The sequence below is a fragment of the Dipodomys ordii genome, unplaced genomic scaffold (assembly GCF_000151885.1).
Source record: "Dipodomys ordii isolate 6190 unplaced genomic scaffold, Dord_2.0 Scaffold64, whole genome shotgun sequence".
In the NCBI taxonomy this organism is placed as follows: Eukaryota; Metazoa; Chordata; class Mammalia; order Rodentia; family Heteromyidae; genus Dipodomys; species Dipodomys ordii.
The window spans coordinates 2300161-2319900 of record NW_012267280.1 but is presented as its reverse complement, the minus strand read 5'-3'; the positions used below and the strand labels follow the sequence as shown (position 1 = coordinate 2319900).

Here is a 19740-nt window from a genome sequence, read left to right as displayed (position 1 = left end):
ATGTCCCAATTTGAGACTCAGACAGTTTCGGAGCTCATTGTTTAAATGCCTGGAGCAGCCTGCGGTGTGAGATTGACTGCCCAGTCCTGACAAGCAGAAGGCTGGGGGCTGGTGGCCCCTGGTGACAACAGAGTGGTTGTGACAAGAGCAAGGCCAAGGGCATGATAAGGAGGCTGGGGAGGGAGCCGGGCCAGGGACAACACAGCTGTCCCTCTACCAGCCCCCGTGGGCCCGAGCCAAGCTCCGTGTGAGTAGCCAAGAGGCCAGCTGGAAAGCCACTCCTGGCCAGGTTCTCTGGCTCACAGGAGTTGCATGCCCGCATACTCTGTGTGACCCGAGACCCCGTCAGGTCTGTATGTCTATCTCACACACATACACACATGGCACAGTGTGCAGGTCCATGCATGCAGACTCATTCTGGCTGACCAAACGTGACTCTGGTGCCCTCTGAGGGCACCAGATGTCAAGTGAGGACATTGGGCCAGGTCCTGTTTCTTCTTCATCTTTTTCTTTTTTTTTTTCTGAGCAGCATTGGAGTTTTAGCTCAGGGCCTTGCTCTTACTAGGCAGGTGCTCTACCACTTGAGCCATGCTCCCAGTCCTTTTTTGCTTTCATTATTTTTTTTTCTGGTAGGGTGTTGTGTTTTTACCTGGGGCCAGCCTCAGAGCACAATACTGTCTATACCTCCCTTGTAGCTGGGACCAGAGGAGTAAACCACCACACTCAGCTTCACTCGGCTTATTTGTTGAGATAGGGTCTTATCAACATTTTTGACCTAGCTGGCCTTAAGCCTCCCAATCCCTGCTTCCCAAGCAGCTGAGATTACAAGTATGAGCCACTATGCAGGCTCCACAGACGCCCCTTCGAAGGGCTTGGGGCCTAGGCTCAGGCCAGGAGGAATCAAGAGCCAGCAGCTCCACGGCTACCTTACCAGCAGAAGATGAGAGTGTGCACAGGGCAGAGAGGGGTCCCCATCCTGCCTCACTGTGAGGAACACAAGGAACATCCAGCCATACTGTGTCTGTCTGGCGCTCCAGGCAGCTCTCAGCACTCCTCCTGTGACAGCCAGCGCAAGTAGCTGCAGAAGGGTCCTGGGGAGGGTCGGGGAATGGGGCCCTTGGTCCCTGCACCAGGCTGGGAGCACTAAGTTTCTGGGTGCTTAGCAGCTGTGGGGGTCCTCCTTGGCCAGCAGACCTACATCATAGGCCACAGGGCCTGTGCTGTGTTTGGGGATGGGGCCCGCTGGCTCAGCTCCCAGCAGGCTTCCCAGACAGGCACAAGCCCTGGACACTGAAAAGGCTGCAGCTCAGATAGGCGCCTAGGACGGGAGGCGTGCGCCCCGTGCGGCACAGCATGGCTACCTGGCCGCTCAGACCCAGAGGAGATGGGGCTGGGAAGTAGGACGGATCGGGAGCAGCAAAGGATGGGAAGGGCCTCCAGAGTCTGCAAAGGGCCTGGGCAGCCTCCCTGGAGGCAGACGCGACAGCCTGTGGCCTCGCCTGCCCACAGCCAGGGCCTCGGCACAGAGCACATCCTCGGCACGTCCTCGGCACGTCCCCGGCACGTCCCATATCCCCCCCTGGGGGCAGAAGGCCTCACTCATGGCACCCCGGGATCTGCCACATCCCCTGTCTATCATTGCCACTGAGACTCCCATGAAACGAGATGGCACCCCAAGAGGAAGGACCTGGAAGAGCCATGGAGGCTTAAGTGTGGGGTGCCCCGGGAGGGTGGCAGCCACTCTGGGCCTTCTCTGGGGACCAAGGACTGTCACAGGGCCTGGCTTGGGCTGGCTGCTCACAACAGGAGTACCCCACTAGCACGGCACCCCTGCTTGCTCCCCAGCGGGGGACACAACTGAGAAGTGGCGTGAGGCATGGGACTTTAAGAGGTGGAGCATGGTAGGAAGTCTTGGGGGAATGAAGAGACCCCGGGGGTGTGTTGTCAGTGTGTCTGGAAGCTGTGAGATCCAGCCCCTTGATGTGCTGTGTCTCAGGGATGGTGTGGCGATGGGAGGCTGCTGGCAGCCTCCAGGGGCAGGTGACAGGAGGGAGGGGAGTGGCCCTCAAGTAGGCCATGGAGGTGGTCACAGGCTCTGCCCAGAAGTCATATCCCTGCAACCCAGATGGGGAAGACCACAGCACTGTACCCCTGTCCACACCCAGTGCGCCCCCCCCCCGCCCCTCTGGCCTCACTGGCCAATGGGAGCATGGGATGGCTGGGGGTGGGTAAGGTGGGGGGCAGGTACTTCAAAGCCTCACATAAAGGGAGATTTGGAGCCTAACTCTACACCAGGCTGTTCACGTCACTCTGACTCTCAAATCACGTGACAAAGTGACCACATGCAGAGTGGCTTCGTAAAACACCATCCACCCGGTACACCGACACTAAACCAAAACCTGCATCAGGTCCCGCTTGGGCTGTGCAGTGTGACAGGTGCAGTCTGATTAGGAGACAGATGTGGAGCACAGCTGCAGCGGCACTGGTGGCATCTGTGGAGCCCCCCACCCCACTCCAGAGCCCTCGAAGCAGGGTGGCGCGATCACTACTCTGCCAGGTCTGCAGGACAGATGCTGCAGGGGCCCCAAGAGAGGGAGGACAAGGCCTGACAGCTCCCAAGGTGCACTGGTCACCCGGGTCACTGAGCATGCTCGTTAGGCCCTGCTGGACCTGAGGACTGGCTAGGCTCTGCCTCCTGGGGCCACATGGCGTGGGGAGACTAAGGTGACCATGGGCAGTCACTTAGTACGCATGTGCCAGGAAGAGCGAGCACCTTGGCCTCCTCCCTGGCCTGACAAACGGGGCTGGAGAGGAAAGGCGCACCCCACAGCTCAGCCACTGTGAGCCCCACAGGAAGCCCCCTTCCCCAGGACCCTCCTCCTCCCCGCCCCCCGCCCCACTCAGAATCACAAGCCAGGGCCAAGATCAAGGTGCTGCCAGAACTTTCTGTCCCCAAAGAACTCTGAAATCACTGCTGGCCTTTGCCCCCCAAATGCTCTTCACATTGGATAGTTTGAGGGTGGGGCAGAGGCTCAAAGCAGCACTTGGGGCAGCAGGCAGCAGGTGGGGCTGGCCAACCTGGGACATCCTGTAGAAACCACTGAGGACACAGGTTCTAGCCTCAGCCAACCCTCAGCCATCTGGCCCGACCCCTCAGGCTGCTGCTGGCCCCAGCAGAAGGCCCTCTGTCCAGAGCCAGCCTTGCAGGGCCAGGGGTGTGGCATCTGCTGCCTGGTGCAGAGACAGTGTGCTGCTGGCATGGCCTTGGCCCCCTGCAGGGGGTGAGGACGAACATGCACTGGCGATGGCCGCTCGCTTTTGTGCTACCTTTCTTTTATGACTTTTTCTTTTTTTAAAGGAAATAGAAGGCCTTTCTTCCGTGAACTCCCCCAGAGATGCCGGCTGAGCAGACACCACCCCTCCGCAGCCTGCTGCCCTCCCAGCACCTGCTCTGCCCTCCCAGAGGCTCAGCCTGGCACCAGTCACCGCAGCCTCCGAGCCCCTCATCCCAGCATCCTTAACTTCAGGGCCTGGGAAACTTCCACGAGGCTCAGCCTTGTGGAAGGACCGGGGCACCACCTAGTGGTATAAGGGCGCAGAACCTGGGCAGCTCCGGAGAGCTCACTTGATCCCATGTTTCCAAGTCCACGCTGCACCCATGAGCAGCCATGTGCACCCACACAGGGAGTGGGCCTCGGCCCACACTCCATACACCTGGCCCTGGAACATCCTGGCTCCTGGGGCCCCGCAGGGAGCCTCAGCTTTCAGGGAGCAGGTGTTGAGCCCAGCGCTGTCCAGTGACACCCATGCCCCAACCTCACTCTCAGGCAAGGACTTGGGGCTCCTGCCACCGCTGCAGCAGTGCTGCCTCCAGATTGGAGGGCAGTCCCAGGGACTTCAGTGCCAGGGCATCCTGGTTAAGCCCCTTCCATGAAGTACATGGTATCACCTCACCAGGAACTGCCACAGGAGGCTCAGGGCCATGCACAGGGACATGTCACCTCCCCAAACCTCCCACAAGCGCCCGGCATGAAGAGAGGACACAGGGCAGGACAAGGCAGAGGCACAAGCGGGAACATGGCACCTGGAACCACAAGGATCAACACACATCCAGTGGCACAGCACAGACCAGAAAGCTAGCGGACTGCAGTGAGGGCCCCAGACACCCTGCAGGGGACCTAAAAGGGGAGGAAAGGGGAGGGGAGGGAAGGAGAGGAAGAAGGGCTCAGTGGTAGAGTGCTCTAGCCCTAGCAAGCATGCCGACTGGCTTCCATTCCCAGCACCACAGAAAAGAGAAACCAAAACCAGAGTCAAGAGTCCAGACGGAAATCTTGTCAAAAAAAGGAGGGAGTGCTGGGTATGGTGGTTAACGCGTATAACCCTAGCTACTTAGGAGGCTGAGTGCTCAGGATTCGAGGGCCAGGAATAAAGTCGACAAAGACCCCATCTTAGTCAATAAATACCATGCACGGTAGTGCATTTGTCTAATCTTGTCTCTGTGTATGTGTGTGTGTGCACAAACATATATATGCAGACACCAGAATGGGAACTCAGGGTCTCATGCTCTCACTTGGCTTTCTTGCTGACAGCTCTACCACTTGGGCCATGCATCTACACCAGGGCTCCAGCTCTTCAGCTCAAGGCTAGTGCTCTACCACTTGAGCCACAGCACCACTTCCGGCTTTTTTTGTTTTTGCTTATGTGGTACTGAGGAATCGAACCCAGGGCCTCATGCATGCAAGGCAAATGCTCTACCACTGAGCCACCTTCCCAGCCCCATCCAGGGCCCATCTCTTAAGAAGGGGAGCCTAGTCTCCTGGGATAGCCTTCCAGCCAGCACGCCACCCACCCAGCCCCAAGCCAGCCACCACTGTGGAACCTGGAGGTCAAGGCCAAGGGACATTAGGTCCAGGCCCATAGCCTAGGCGCCATACCGGTAGGACAGCCACCTCCTGACAGGGACACTGGAGCAGTGTGGTCCAGCTCCCGGCAGCAGCCACGTGCCATGGCGATCTGGAGCTCTGTACAAAGTAGGCATGGGCCTGGCCCCACTCCTGGTGGGCAGAGCCGAGCTGCCCGAGGACAGTAGTCCATGGCCCCCCACCCCCCACCCGGGACTTGCCCGGGCCACTCACCAGGACTTGGGCTCCCCGAAATGCAGGTAGTTGATGCTGTACAGGTCCATGTCCTCCGTGTGCCAGGCAAAGGTGGTCTTCCACATGCCGAAGTACAGGTAGGGCGTGTTGACGCCCTCAATGATGGTGCCGCACTCCCGCTCCACCATGTCCAGGATGGTCCGCAGGTTGCCGATGTTCCACTGCGCCACGTCCTGCGGGGCCACCGAGCGCATGGTGAGCGCGCCTGCGTGCTCCTGCCCAGCCTCCCGCCCAGGCCCTCTGCAGGGGCCCCACTCGCCCAGGGCCTATGGGTCCCTCACTAGCCAGGCTTGTGGGCTCCAGCTCTGCCTTTGTGAAAGAGAAGGGCCGGGCCCACCTCCTGGGCTGCCCTGCTCTGCTCTGCCCTGCCCTGCCCACTTGCTGAATCTGTGCTATACTGGGCTGCAGCCTCAGTATGACCCATGCAGCGCGGCTGTGCACAATTAAGGCTTCGGAAAATTAAAAGACACGGGGAAGGGGGGGAGGGGGGGACAAAAGGGTTCGACCCCAGCACTGGTGTGTAGCCTAGGTGCAATGGCAGCCCTTCCAGCACCTGCCATCATGGCAAACCAGGACAGGTTTGCCTGCCCGCAACCCTGTCCTGACACAGGAGCTGTCAACAGTCCCTAGAGACTGAGCCACGCCTGCACGGAGATGAGACACGAGTGCCAGGGACCCAGGGGACCCTGGGGCAGGCCACCCTTCCACCTGTGCCTTCCTGTCCACACATCACCCAGACACTGAGGTGGGCTGGGCTTCTTAGATCACGATGCTACTGTGTTCTCAGCCTCAGTTTCCCCCTCAGGGGGCACCAAGTGCTACACTGCACCAGGCATGGTGCAAAAGCTCCGGGAGCAGCGGGAAGTGTCGCCCATGGGCCCAGTGTGGTGCGCTGGGGCTCGCACATGGCCACAGCCCTGGCCAGGAGTTCTTTCACTCTCGTTGAAAACCAGCGCTGCGGGGTCCTAAGACTGAGGGAGACACGCCAGATAAAGAACCGCGCCTGGAGGCCACAAGGAGTCTGAAGACCCCGTGGGAAATGGGACACTGTGTAGCGAGGTGCCTTCGCGAGCACCCAGCCGGGCACAGGGACACCGCCTTGGCTCCGTCTGGACCCATCAGGCTGAGGTGTGATGAGGGGCAGCCGCTGCGCAGGACAGGCAGAGGGAACCTTCCCTCTCCCTCCAACCCAGCAATCGGAGGTGAGCACTGTCGGCCTCCACCCCCGCCTAAGGGTGCAGTTAACAGCTGCCACCTTAGTGTCCCCAGGCAGGGAGCTGAGATGCCCTTCCACAGGAGCGTGGGACACTAGTCAGCCAGCCAGGAGGACACGGGGGACACAAGCAAGGAAGGCCATGTGAGATGACGCAGATGACCACAACTCTGTGGTCGCAAAGGGAAAGCCGTGTGATACTCGTGGTGGGCCCATGCCACCCCACACGGGTGCCAGCCCCCAGGCCATGGCTTTGGTGACAATGGTGCGTGGAGGTAGGCATGGTCCCAGGAGGATGGGCATCCTGGTGGGGCTCTGCTGATTGGACCTGGAGGCTGGCAGCCGTAGGGTTGCCCTACCTTTTCTCAATTTTGTTGGCACCTAAAAGTGCACTAAGAAAATGAAATAAGGGAGCTGGGAAGGTGGCTCAGTGGTAGAGTGCTTGCCTTGCGTGCATGAGGCCCTGGGTTCGATTCCTCAACACCACATAAGCAAAAAAAGCTGGAAGTGGCGCTATGGCTCAAGTGGCAGAGCACTAGCCTTGAGCTGAAGGACAGCGCCCCAGCCTGGTGTTCAAGCCCCACAACCGAAAGAAAATGAAAATAAGAATCTGGGGTCCCCATCTCAGGCCAAGACCACTCCATGAGAAGCAGTGAGATTTCCCAGCAAGAGAACCTGGGCCTTCTCCATCACCAGCCACAAAACCACTTGCAGCTGTGCTCACGATGGAGGACAGGCTGAGAAGTGCAGAATCAACCTCTCAGGAGAAGCCTGGGAGCAGACCCGCATGACATCAGGATGGGCGATGGGTTCTTACACAGAACACAACAGCGCAGGCAGCGAAAGAAAAACCAAGGTGAGTGGGAAAGGCTCAAAAGACACCGCCTTCCAGGAAGGCAGAGGGCGGGTGGGAGAAGTGTTTGTAAATCATGTACCAGATAAGGATACCAGACCTTTCCTTGGTGTCTGGCAGGTGCTCTACAACTTGAGCCAGGCCCCCAGCTCTCTTTGCTTTCATTATTTCTCAAACAGGGTCTCACATTTATGTCTGGATTGTGATCCTCCTATTTATGCATTCTATATAGCTGGAATGATGGGGGGGGGTGCCACTGTGCTCAGTGGGTTTTTTTTTCCTTTTTTGTGCCAGTACTAGGGCTTGAACTTGGGGCCTTGTGCTCTTATTTGGCTTTTTCTGCTAAAAGTTGGCATTCTACCACTTGAGCCACACCTTTACCTCCAGCTTTTTGCTGCTTAATTGGAGGTAAGTCTCATGAATTTGTCTGCCCAGGCTATCTTTAAACTGTGATGCTCAGATGCTGAAGAGCTGGGATTATAGGTATGAGACACTGGCAGCACAGCATGGAGCCCAGCTTTGTACTGGTTGAAATGGGGGTCTTGTTAACTATTTATCTGAGCTAGCCTTGAACCATGATCCTTTCCATATACCTCCCAAGTAGCTGGGATTATAAGCATGAGAGCCTGTGTGCCCAGCCATGGTACTCACATGGTTAAATGTATCATACAACTCAAACATTAATGGAACAACTTTAACCATGTAAAGAACGGAGCTGAAGTGAGGTTCCAGTGGCTCGCGCCTGGAATCCTAGCTACTCAGGAGGCTGAGATCTGAGGATCATGGTTCAAAGCCAGATCAGGCAGGAAAGTCCATGAGACTCTTATCACAGATGAACCACCAGAAAAATGGAAGTGGTCCTGTGGTTCAAGTGGTAGAGCGCTTGCCTTGAGCTGAAGAGCTGAGGGACAGTGCCCAGGCCCAGAGTTCAAGCCCCACAACCAACAGAAAAAAAAGAATTAGAATAGGGCTGATATTCCTGCAAAAACAACGCATAGATGGGAGGAGACAGAGGAGCCTCACTCCCAGCAGCAGGCGGCCATGCCTACAGGCATGCTTAAAAGCCCTGGTGCATACAACACGTGCCCCTCAGTGGCCGATGGACACCAGTCACTTCCCCATTCCATGCTGGAGCGTCACGCACCCATGCATGGGGTGCGGCTGTGAGTCACCACAGCCCGGAGGTGCCCAAGGACACGGGGCGGGGCGGCGCGAGAGAAAGCAGACACTGAGCCCCACCACGTGTGACTCCAGTGAGAGGAAACATCCAGAGCAGGCGCGCCAGAGTCCGGAAGTGGGCTGGGACGCTCACGGGGACAATGACAATGTTCTAAAATTGACAGTGGTGATAGTCACACATCTCTGCATATTCTAAAAGGCACGGATTGAGCTGTTGGTGGGTGAACTGTGTGGTTTGTGACTCATACCTCATAAATGTCAGATAACCAAAGAACAAGGGAACTTCGCCGGCAGAAGTGAGCAGTGGCCGGCCACCTTCCTCGTGGGAGTGTGGCCTTCCAGCCTGATGCTGGTGCGTGACACCTGTGTGGCCACCACACAATGCTGTGGCTGGACCGCAGCTGCCATCAGAGAGATGAGCAAGCTGTGGCCGGGTCAAGGGTGGCGGTAAGCAGGGATGGCAGGCGCCTGGATGTGCACACAGACACCAAATGGCTGCTAGAGCTGCTAAAGGAGCAGAAGCAACCTCACTCACCTCACTTGGGCCAGGCCATGAAAACAGCCTCTGTGTACCCCCAAAGAGCAGCAGGGACAGCAGCCTCCTGCTGGGGTACCAGGAAATGCCCTTCCTAGAAGCAGTGAGGAGGGTGAGAAGGACCCTCAGGCCAGAGCCCCAGCTGCTGCTGTCTGGGGGGCACGTAGGGGGAGCCAGGGCATGGGAGGCCCCGCCCCCACACAGCTGCCAGATGTGGCGGGCAGGTGCCAGGCAGCGGCTCGCAGTCCTGTCAGCAGTGTGGCACCCCAGTGCACAGCGGGTACAGTCAGGCCTGTCCCCACTGCACCCCAGGAAGGCTGTGGTTTCACTGGCTGTTCCCTTTGCAGGAGGGAGTGGCACATGGTCACTTTGGGACCACAGGGTCCCCTCCATAGCCAGAGGCCTCTGCGGGACCCCACACTGCTTCAAAGGGAACCTGAGAGGTAAGGACAGTGAGAGTAACGGGGTTCCCCTGCTCCAGGCCCAGTGTCTCCCTAGTTCTAAGCTCCCCAGAGCCTGTAGCCCCTATCAAGAGCTGAGCCAGGGCAAGCCACTGCACCAAAGCCAGGACCATATACTCAAAGTCTGTGAGCCACAAATCAATCTCCAGAGGACCGAGGTGCACCCCATCCCTGTGCTCAGGTCAGGCCTCCTCTGCGGCTGGGGAGGAGGGGACACTTGGCAGGACATGAGCTCCACTTGTGGCTGTGCAGGACCACACAGGCTCACTAGGCTGCTCCAGCCCAGCAGCTCCATGCCAGGCTCTGGTCCTCTGAGGCCCCCAAAACAGCAGTGAGCCTCCCCTAATAATAGAAGTTCACCTGACACCCATCAGCTCATGCTGGCACCTCTGGAAGAGGCATTCTCGCAATCCTTGGCAGGGGTGCAGACCCCCCTCACCCCACCTGTCCACCCAGCCATCAGTCCTGGGGCTCCTGGCCAGAGGCAGGGAGAATCCAGCACTCGGACTGAGGTGGGTGAGTCCTGGGGGCCCATGGCGGGGCTGGAGTGGCTGGAGGAGCAGGGCAAGCCGGGTAAGACTCTAGGGTGAGGTAGGAATGACTAGTAAATCAGCTGATCTGGGCTTTTTCCCTGTCACTGGCACTGAGCAAGATGGAGGTGAAGTCTCCTTGTCCCCCAAGAGAGGTAGAAACTCAGGTGCTTACGTCATCGTACAGAGAGCCACTGATGTCAGCCCCGTAGATGGGAGACACGAACGTGAGGTTCTTCCAGTACTTGCGTTCCAGGTCGTCAAAGTCCTGGTGTCGAGGGGTACAGTACCTAGAAACAACAGCACCCCAGACTCAGAGAGAGAGCCAGGCACCAAGCAGCCACCCTGGACCCAAAAGACACTGTGGAGGGCTCAGGCGCATGAGTGGCAATTTCCTGGGGGGACAGGGGATTGTGCCGTGGAGCAGGGCGAGTGCTCCCCAGAACCAAGCCCGGAGGACTCAGATCACAGCACCCCCAGGGGCAGCTAGAGCAGAGGGCCAGGGAGCCCGGTGGGGTGGCTCTCAGTCCTGCTCTAGAGAGACAAGGGAGGGGACAAGGTCACTATGCGAGAGGGACAGCCCAGTCCCTGCCCTCATGGGCCACTGAGAAGCCAAGACACAGACAGGGCACTGGGGACGCAGGCCCACGGGGGAGGGAGCGTCTCTGCCGTGTGGGCCAGCGAGTGGCAGCAGGAAGCCGGCCAGGTCTTCTTGGGAGGTGCTGCGGGGTGCAGCATCCCTAAGGATGGGGTGAAGCGAGGCCCCATGTGGAGTGGGGGGAAGGGGTGCATGGGCAGCTGTGCACCTCGGCTGAGGCCCCGGCAGCCACACAGCCGCCACGCGTGCGTGCTGCGCCCACCCGTGCCGTCCACCTACTTCTCACTGTTGGCAAGCCGTCGGTACTCCCCCACGGTCATGGCCTTTTTCTGGATGTTGTACTGGGTGAAGAGGCCTGACTGCCCGGTCACCACTTGCTGGATGGGCGCCGGGATGACCACGTCGTCGATGTCATCGTAAGTCTGCCGCGGCTTCCACTCCTTTGGGGGGATGATCTACAGGACCAAGAGAGGGGCTGGCAATGCAGCTCCAGGGGTTCCCAGCATACCCCCCAGCCCTGTGCCAGCTCCAGGCCTTCATCAAGCTTCCAGACACACTTTGGGGATACCCACTGCAGCTGGCCCCTGCACCATCCCGACCCCAGCACCTACAGGTCCCCAAGGTAACAAGCTACAACTTGTCTGTACGCGTCCTGCATGAGGCATTTTGGGGACTTTCAAATCCCAACCTGTGCTTGTGGCACTGGGCACTGGGCACTAGCGCCCCCTAGCCCTAGGAAGCCACACTGCGCCCTTCAGCCCCCATGGCTGACCCAGCAGGCCATCAACTCCACCCAGCCTGGGGGCCTCCTGAGGACTAAGGGTGGCACACAGACTCCAGGTGGCAGCCCAAAGAGTTGGCCAGCACTGCTCCCATCTGCCAGTTGAATAAACTGAGGCCAAGGGCACCCACAGGGTGGAGGACAGCCAGCTGGGGAGTGTGGGCTCAGGGTGCACAGAGCTGAGGAGGAGGGCACCATCACCCTTAGGGGCAGAAGAAGGGCCACAACTCTGCAACCTTCAGCTGGGAGCTGCTTGAGAGCCTGGAGAGGCACCATCTTTGTCCATCCCTTGGGGGTGAGGGTCCAAGGCCAAGGAGAGCCCCTGAGAGGCGGGTGAGCCCCCCGGGCCTCGGTGCTGTGTGGGGTAGGGCCATGTAGGCCTGGCCTCCCTTCGAGGCCCACAGTTCCTGCTTCACTCCTGAGCTAAGTCCTCCAGACTGACCACACCAGCTCAGGCTCTCCGACAAGATGGCTGGGGAGATACTAAGATCTCCAACCAAGATCTCTCTCTGGAACAACTAAATGCATTACTATCCCCAAGGATGCTGCCATCTATCGGCAGAAGACCTTGGCACACTTGGCAATGCCAATGCTTCTGCCCAGCTGCCTGTCGACAGTAGGACTGCAGGGGGCCGGGGGGGGGTTACACGTGACTGTGTGGCTCACTTATGATGTAGTAGTCAGTACAGGGGGCCCAGCTTAAGGGCTGTGCCCCCCCCTTTCCCCGGAGACCCAGACCTTGTCTGGGGATGGATGACTGTCACCACTGGGGAGCTCCTGGTATGGAGTAAGTGGAGGCCAGACACTGCTCAGCCCTCTGCGGGGCCTGAGAAAGAGTATGTGGGAAACCCCAAGTCAGAGCTACTGAGGGATATGAGCTGGGTGTCCATGGGAACCTCCGTTCCTGCCCCATCCAAGCTCGACTTGGAGGAAAGGCACCAGGTGAGAGCAGGGTGGGGAGAGAAAGAGGATCGATGGGGGGACGCGGGCTGCTCAGACAGCGGCAGAAGACGCAAGGTGCTGGAAGTGCTAGGAGGGGCCAGGCCGGCCAGTGTCCAGAGTGAAATGGCTGGGACAAAAGTGACAGATCAGAGAAGTGACAGGGACATTAAAGCCGCTTCAGAAGTGAGCAGGGACACGCCCATCTCCATTGCCTTGCTGCTAGATACTGCATGCTGGCAAAGAGGGGTGCAGGCTGCTGATTCATGGATGGAGGGCTGTGTCACCCTTGCTATGGGGGAGACATGACACCTCCTGACCCAGGAGGGGACTAGTACCTGACAACCTACAACACAATGGGGCAGTCAGAAGAAAAGCCCCAACTGGCTAGGAAAGGTGTGGTCCCAGCTACTTGAGAGGCAGAGACAAGAGGATCACAGGGGCTGAGAATGTGGCGTGGCCGTAGAGTGCTTGCCTTGTATGCATGAAGCCCTGGGTTCGATTCCTCAGTACCACATACACAGAAAAAAACCTTAAGTGGTGCTGTGGCTCAAGTAGTAGAGTGCTAGGCTTGAGCAAAAGAAGGTCAGGGACAGTGCCCAGGCCCTGAGTTCAAACCCCAGGACTGGCAAAAAAAAAAAAAAGGATCACAGTTCAAGGCCAGCCTTGGCCTTTAACAGTGAGTATGAATCCCTACCACTGAAAAACAAATGCAAATATGCCCAGGGTGTAGCTCAAGTGGTAGAAGCATCTGCTGAGCAAGCAGGAGGCTCTGGGTCTAATCCACAGTATCACCCCCCAAAAAAACAAACAAGGCAAAGCTCAAACACCTGCAGCCTTCAGAGGAGGCAAATGACAGCTGAGGGGGCTGGAGGTACGGCCTCAGCGTGCAAGTCCCAGGAGTTCAACCCCAACATGTACACAGATGCACACAACACAAACGCATGCTGAGAAAGATAGGCACTGGGTCACCGTCCCCATGTCTTCGTCCTTTAGGAATTACTGCCTCCCAACACTGACTTCCCCAAAGGCCTCCGGACCCCCATCCCTGGGATGCCCTGGGCCTCACACCTCAGGGTCCAGGTCCCTGCGTAGCCTGCCAGTGCCCTCATCACTGATCAACACCAACCCTAGCACCCACAATGCCTTGTGGCACATGGCGAGCACGCCCACAGTTGAGATGATAAGGTCGCAGCGGCTCAGTGGACACTTGGAGAAGATGGGGACACCAAAGGCCACCCCGGTCTCATCACCCACCTTGGCCAGGCCCGCCCGGTGGGCTCCCTGTGATTCTATGTAGGCCACGTATTTGTTGAAGTCCTTAAATTCCTCCATGGTTGGACGGAATGTCATGATCTTGCAGCTGGGGTTCTGGGCCCCATGGTCCTCAGACCCCATGGCGGCAGCTGTGTGGCTGCTGCACCTGTGTGGGAATGGAGAGAGGGTGAGCAAGTCTGTGCCACGCTGGCCACCCACCACCATGTCTTCTTCTGGGGGGAGGACAAAGGCCATGGGCCCTGGCAGCTGAGCTGGGGGGAGAAAACGGTGACTGGCCCCACGGCTTCTCGTGGGCATCAAGTCCAGGGGTGGCCTGGTTTCCAAAGCCAAGGTGACACTAAACACATGCACCCAAGATCACAGTGGGCCCTGGGAATCTAAGCTGCTCCCCCACCTCCGCACCTCCAGCAGTGTTGGCCACAAGTCAGTGCACGCCCTGCCAAGACCAGGGCCCATAAGAGCAGCAGCTTGTATTTGGGGGTGACACAGTCTGGCCTGGTGGCCAGGGAACCTGCCCCACCATCAGGGCTCAGCTGTGAGCATGCTGGGAGTGAGAGAAAGGCAGGAAGTCCACCTTGGGAGAGACTCCCAAGCATCAAGTCGCCACTCTCCAGCAACCAAGTGCTCCCTAGAATGGACACTAGGGGGCGGCACACACCCAGGAATCAACAGGATCCTGAAGCCCAGGCCTGCTCCCACCTCCTCACTGCCTGCTCTCATCAGCCACGTGCCCTGGGCCACCCCATCCCGCCTGCGCACACGGGGCTGTGACAAGGGCCAGTAGCCAAGACCTGGCGTGTGGTCCTAGTGCTGGCTGGATGTGAGTCCTGCCCCAGCCCAGAGCTGGGCCAGGACTCTGCTCTGTGCACCATTGGTTTCAGCTTCTTCTAGGATGGTCACAATGCCAAGTTTACCACGGGGCCACAGGGGCTCTGTGCACAGCAGGGGGCGGTATTTTGGGCAGGACACACCAAGGTCTACAGAGGAAAGATGCCGGCACTAACTGTCCTTCATTAGAGCAGCCACCGTGTCCCCAGCTGCCCATATTGTCCTTGCCCTCTGCCAGGCCCAGTACCCAAATCCCTTCCTATAACCCCCACCAGCACCAGGACCTCCTCCCACCCAGACACGCTCCCTGGGCTGCGCCGCTGAGGACATGACCAGGGGCAGGAGCAACTCCAAATCTGTCCTTGGGGGCCACGAGCATCACCTGGAGCTGGGCAGAGAAACCATAGCACCTGCCTGCAGGAGGCGGCTGGACCCGAGCACCCCTGGCCTCAGTCTCCCATGACAAGGCCTGAGTCCTGTTCCTTAGGGCGCCCTGTGAGGCAGACTCAGTGCGGGCAGCCGACACCATGTCAGCACCGCGCATCTCCAGTGCTGAGGACTCAGACCACTGCCCCGGCTCCGTGGCTGAGACGGGGAGCCCCAGCCTCCTGGCCCACTCAGCCACGGGGCCGGCATCCAGTCAGGCTCTGCTGAGACCACCCAAGTCTCATCCCTTGCCTGCCTCCTGCTCAGCCTCCTCCAGCCTCCAGGCTCCCAAGGAAGAGGCTGCCTCCACCCCTCTAGCCCGGCCTCCACTGCCTGCCTTCCTCCAGGGGCTGCAGACCTGCAGACCATGCCTGCCCTGCTCACCTGCCCAGGCCAGTGTCTGTGCAGGGCAAGCAGAGCCCTAGGACCAGGCTGAGGCCCAGTGGGTGTTCTGGGGTCTTCAGGCAGCTGCACCCCTGTTCGGCTGCTGCTGGTTTGGGTCTATATAGGGATTTGTGCTCTGTAAGCAGGAGGCTCTGCAGAGCAGCACCCAGAATGGGGGCAGCACCTCACACGAGAACTTCCGCTATGGAGAAGAGGCGTCACAGAGAAGGTAGGTGGTGGGAGAGGCAGGTGCTCTGCACATGCGCAAGGCAATGCAGGGCATAGGGTGCTAAACCAGATCCTGTATAGCTCTATTCAACTTATTAGTGTGCCTTTTGAAATGACGTGTGTGTGCGTGCGTGCGTGCAAATGCACGCACTGGTACTGGGGCTTGAACTCAGGGCCTCAGTGCTGTCCCTGAGCTTTTTGGCTCAAAGCAAGCTCTCTACCACTTGAGCCACAGTGCCACTTTCCAGCTTTTTGGTAGTTAATTGGTGATTTTTTCCAGCCCAGTCTGGCTTTGAATCACGATTCTCAGATCTCAGCCTCCTGAGTAGCTAGGATTTCAGACATAAGCTACTAGTACCTAGCTTGAAATGGCTTAAAAAAAAAAAAAAAACAGTTTGCTTTGTCTGTGCTTATGAAGCCCAGGCTGTCTAGAACTTAATATCGTCCTGCCTCATCAGCCCCGAGTCCTGGGATTCCAGGCCTGGTACCACTCCAGACTTTACATTTACTTTTTAGTGTGTGCCAGCACTGGGACTTGAACTCAGGGCTTCAGGCTTTCTGCACCCCAGGGGTGCTCTATCACTTGAGCCACACCTCCATTCCAGCTGGTTAACTGAAAATGAAGTCTCACAGCTTTCTTCCTAGGCTGCCTTCAAGTCATTGTCTTTCCAGTCTTAGCCTCCTGAATAGCCTGGATTACAGGTGTGAGCCACCGGTGTCTGGCTTGGAATGGCTTGTTTTTAGTAGACATTACTCATGGCTATTGATCTCCATCAGTAGAGAACAACTGTATGCACTAGTGTCATCTGTGACAGGAGCCACCAAGGCACACTCAGCCATCACTACTGTGTCCCTACCACGCTGCACCCGCGGCGGTGGCAGCTGCGGGTACCAGGCCCATCTGGTGAGCTGTCCAGCTGCGTGCAGGATGACTACCACGCGTGGCAGCCCACCTGAGGCCCCGGCCGAGGCCCAGGCATCTTCAGCTGCGAGGAGCCAGTGGCAACAGGTGCCCTTGCTGGTTAAGCATGCCGGGCAGAGGTGGAGCTGCAGGGTATGTGGGTAACCTGCAGGGGAAGTGGGAGTCCCTCCCGCTCACATCCATCTGCATCAGCTAAAAATCCTACGGGAGACTCATGCCACCCATGAGCTGAGCATGAACAAAGCCACTGTTTAACACAAAGGAAGTCACATGTTCGGGGGTCCCCGTGACCCCCATCCTACAGAAGGCTATTTGACTGCCGGTCTGGCCAGGAGCGCAACTGGTATAGGCTGCTGCCCATCACAAGGGACAGGACTGGCAGGTGACTTCCAGCCACATGGAGCGGGCGGCCCGCCCGACACCAGCGGGTCTCTTTATTGCAGCCCCATAGGCCTGGAGCTCAAGTGGGGGGGGGGGGGCAGACCCTGCCTCCCAGCCCCCGCGGCATAGCTGTGAGTGATGCCCCAGGTCAGGGCCTCCGCACCTGGCACGGCCTTGAGGCAAGGCCATGGTGGAGGGGGGCAGGTGGGGCTGAGAGCCAGGATGCTCTCCAGGTCCCGATGGCACAGTGTTTGAGACGGATAGACCGGCCGTGCTGACAGAGGCCTGGACAGGACACAGGCTGGCCAGACTGGCAGACGACTGGGCACCAAGGGGAGGGAAGTGGATGCTTGCTTGCTGATGAGTGCTGGGGCCCTGCGCGGCATCTCTGTTCCCAGCCTCCCTCCTGCCAAGCCCTGCAACGACTCCCAGCTGCGGGCCACGCTTCCCAACAGGGAGCCACGGAGCCCCGCGTGGCCAGCAGCCTGTCTCTGTAGAAACATGTCCCCAAGACCACCTCCCCCCAAAAATAAGGAAGCAGGGACCCCTTTAACCCTGGTCCCTTCAGTGTGCTACCAGAACATTCTCGGCCCCCATTCTCTCCACTCCTCCCACGTTCGGACCTCTGACTCACAGGATGTGACCACTGCTGCCCAGCAGCCCCTGCCAGGCTCCAGGTAAGTGAAGCCCCTTGGCTGCTCCCCAGTCCCAGACCTGGGACTGGTGGACCGGCCATCTTCACCCTCCTGCCAAATGGCAGGGCCTGGCAGCTCTTGGGAGCTCAGGTCTTGGAGAAGAGGGGACGTAGTGAAAGGGCGGGGGGGGGGCCACGAGGCCCCACAGGGTGGTCTGCCCAGCCTGCCTCTCCCAGGACAGCACCCCTACTCTAAGAGTACCCCACAGAACCGGCAGCCTAAGCCTCAGGGACAGAGACAGAGCAGCAGGCTGATGGGCTTGAAGGGGCGCCATAAGGGGAAGTGTGGGGTCAGCCAATGATGGAACCCCAGTGGGCAGAGGTGGCAGGGCCTGCAGGCGCGCGCCTATGCTGTGACAGTCAGTGACAGCACGCGCCATCAGCCGGCCAGAGCCGTAACGAGTCTCACTGCGGACAATCCACGTCCCTCGGTGACACTGGGCTTCGGGTCACCCAGGAGGTTCCCAGCCCAGGGCCCCTTCTGCCACTAAGGTGAACACCACCAGTGCAAGCTTGGGCCGTGGGCACTGCCAGGAACGTGCGTCATTACGTAAGGAGACAGCCCCCATCCCCCAGCGCCGCCTGCCGCCCGCCGCCCACTGGGAGAGATTGGGGAGCCTGTGCCTACGCACACACAGACAAAAGCAGGTTCTGGAATCAGAGAGGAAGCCGTGCTCCCACCACCAATGAGGTGCCCCCCACCCCCCCCCCCAGCCTCCACAGGTACGGGTGGTACTGCAGGTTGTCATGGTCACAGAGCAAACAGAGCAAATACACAGGGACGCGGGGCCTGGCCTGGGGCTGCAGGCGGACATTGGTGTCCTGCAGGCCGGATCCCCACAGGCCCCAGGCTTCTACCTCGTTCTCTCTCTAGGTACTCAGGCCCAGCGCAGGGCACAGCAAGTGGGGAGCCTGGAAATACCCCAAAGTGTTAGCTGCAGGCTTGGTGCGGGGCAGTAAATTGAAACCATGTGAGGATGGGCAGGGGAGACCCAGAGCTTACCCACTCTGAACCCCAGACCAAGGGTGGGTGCACAGGAGGGCCAGGGGGACCAAGGCCACACTGGTAGAAGGTGCTCAGGACTTTGGCCTGAATTCACAAGCTATGTGGACAAAAACAGAAGAACCCTGCAGCCAAGTGTCAGCTCTCTGCGTGACCAGCCTCGCTCAGTCCCCACTGCTCGCACCTGAGTGTCAGGACAGGTACCGACCATACTGTGCCCTTGTTCGGGGCCTTGGCCAGAGGAGACAGTAGCAGGAGGAGTGACCAGTGTGTCCGCCCCACTGGCCCATGGGAGGCCTCTTCTCGCTCTGCCCCATTTCTTGGCATCTAGTCCCTGCAGCAAGGAAGTCCCAAAGGGCCGGCGACGAGGCAAAGGGGTCCCCTGCCCTAGCACTGCACATCAGCCTCACACGCAGCACTCACCGAAAGTGGGGTGCGGCCACCACATGGCCCCCAGAAGCTACGGGGCTGCCATCACAGGCTAGGCCTGGCAGTGCTGTCACCATAGAGAGGGAGGGAAGAATGGCTCCTTCACCTCACCCAGACGCCACGTGCTGAACACGTGTGTCAAGACATACGCTCAGCACAGGGTGCAGCTCGGGGCTGCAGCACCCAGAGCATGCAGAAGGCTGTAACATGGAGGGGAAAAAAGGAAAAAAAAAAAAAATCACATAGCATCTTCTGTGTAATTTTGGTGTCTTTTTGTTCTGGACCTGGGGTTTGAACTCTGAGCCTGGCTCTGTCCCTCAATGCTAGCGCTCTATTATTTGGCCTCAGTGCCACTTCCACATCTAGCTTTTTTGGTAATTTATTGGAGATAAGAGTCTCACGGCCTTTCCTGCCTGGGCTGGCTTTGAACCAGGATCCTCAGATCTCAGCCTCCTGAGTAGCTAGGATGACATTGTAGGTAGAGTGCTGCCTCTGTCAGAGTGCCCCCCCTTCCGTCGTGGGGCCTCTGTGGGCGCACTCCTCTCAGAGTCTCATGGGAACTGACAATGGGGCATGCAGCCCCCTCCTTACTTACTGAGTTGCTTGGTAGGTCGCAGATGGCTGAGGTGGCTGGGTGACAGTTGCTGGGGACACGGCAGGAATTCCTGTCAGGACTTCCTCCTGTCAGGCCTTCTTGTCCAGCACCTCCTGTGAAAGGTCAGCTCCTAAAACGTATAAACACACATGTCATTGACTCAACCTGCACATACCCAGCATCTCACTGACCTGGGAACAGGGGCACAAAGGGCGATGGCACTGGCTTCACACCCCACTTAGTTGAACCTTCACCAATTTCTTTTCTTTTTGGTACCAATCCTGGGGCTTGAACTCAGGTTCCAGGTACTGTCCCTCAGCTTTCTCT

At 58.7% G+C, this 19740-nt stretch overlaps 1 protein-coding gene across 4 annotated transcripts in view; it reads right to left on the bottom strand.

The window, feature by feature from the left end:
• The window catches only part of Kdm4b (lysine (K)-specific demethylase 4B), a 75118-nt gene extending 55579 nt beyond the window's left edge, over positions 1-19539 (bottom strand). For all 4 annotated transcript variants that reach the window (XM_013022886.1, XM_013022887.1, XM_013022888.1 and 1 more), the window contains exons 1-5: positions 19414-19539; positions 13503-13668; positions 10805-10980; positions 10103-10217; positions 5136-5329 (exon numbers count right to left, since the gene is read on the bottom strand). In XM_013022886.1, the coding sequence (XP_012878340.1) occupies positions 5136-5329; positions 10103-10217; positions 10805-10980; positions 13503-13643 (626 nt within the window). In that variant the 5' untranslated portion in view covers positions 13644-13668; positions 19414-19539. The remainder of the gene's footprint in view (positions 1-5135; positions 5330-10102; positions 10218-10804; positions 10981-13502; positions 13669-19413) is intronic.
• Between the last annotated feature and the right edge of the window lie 201 nt (positions 19540-19740).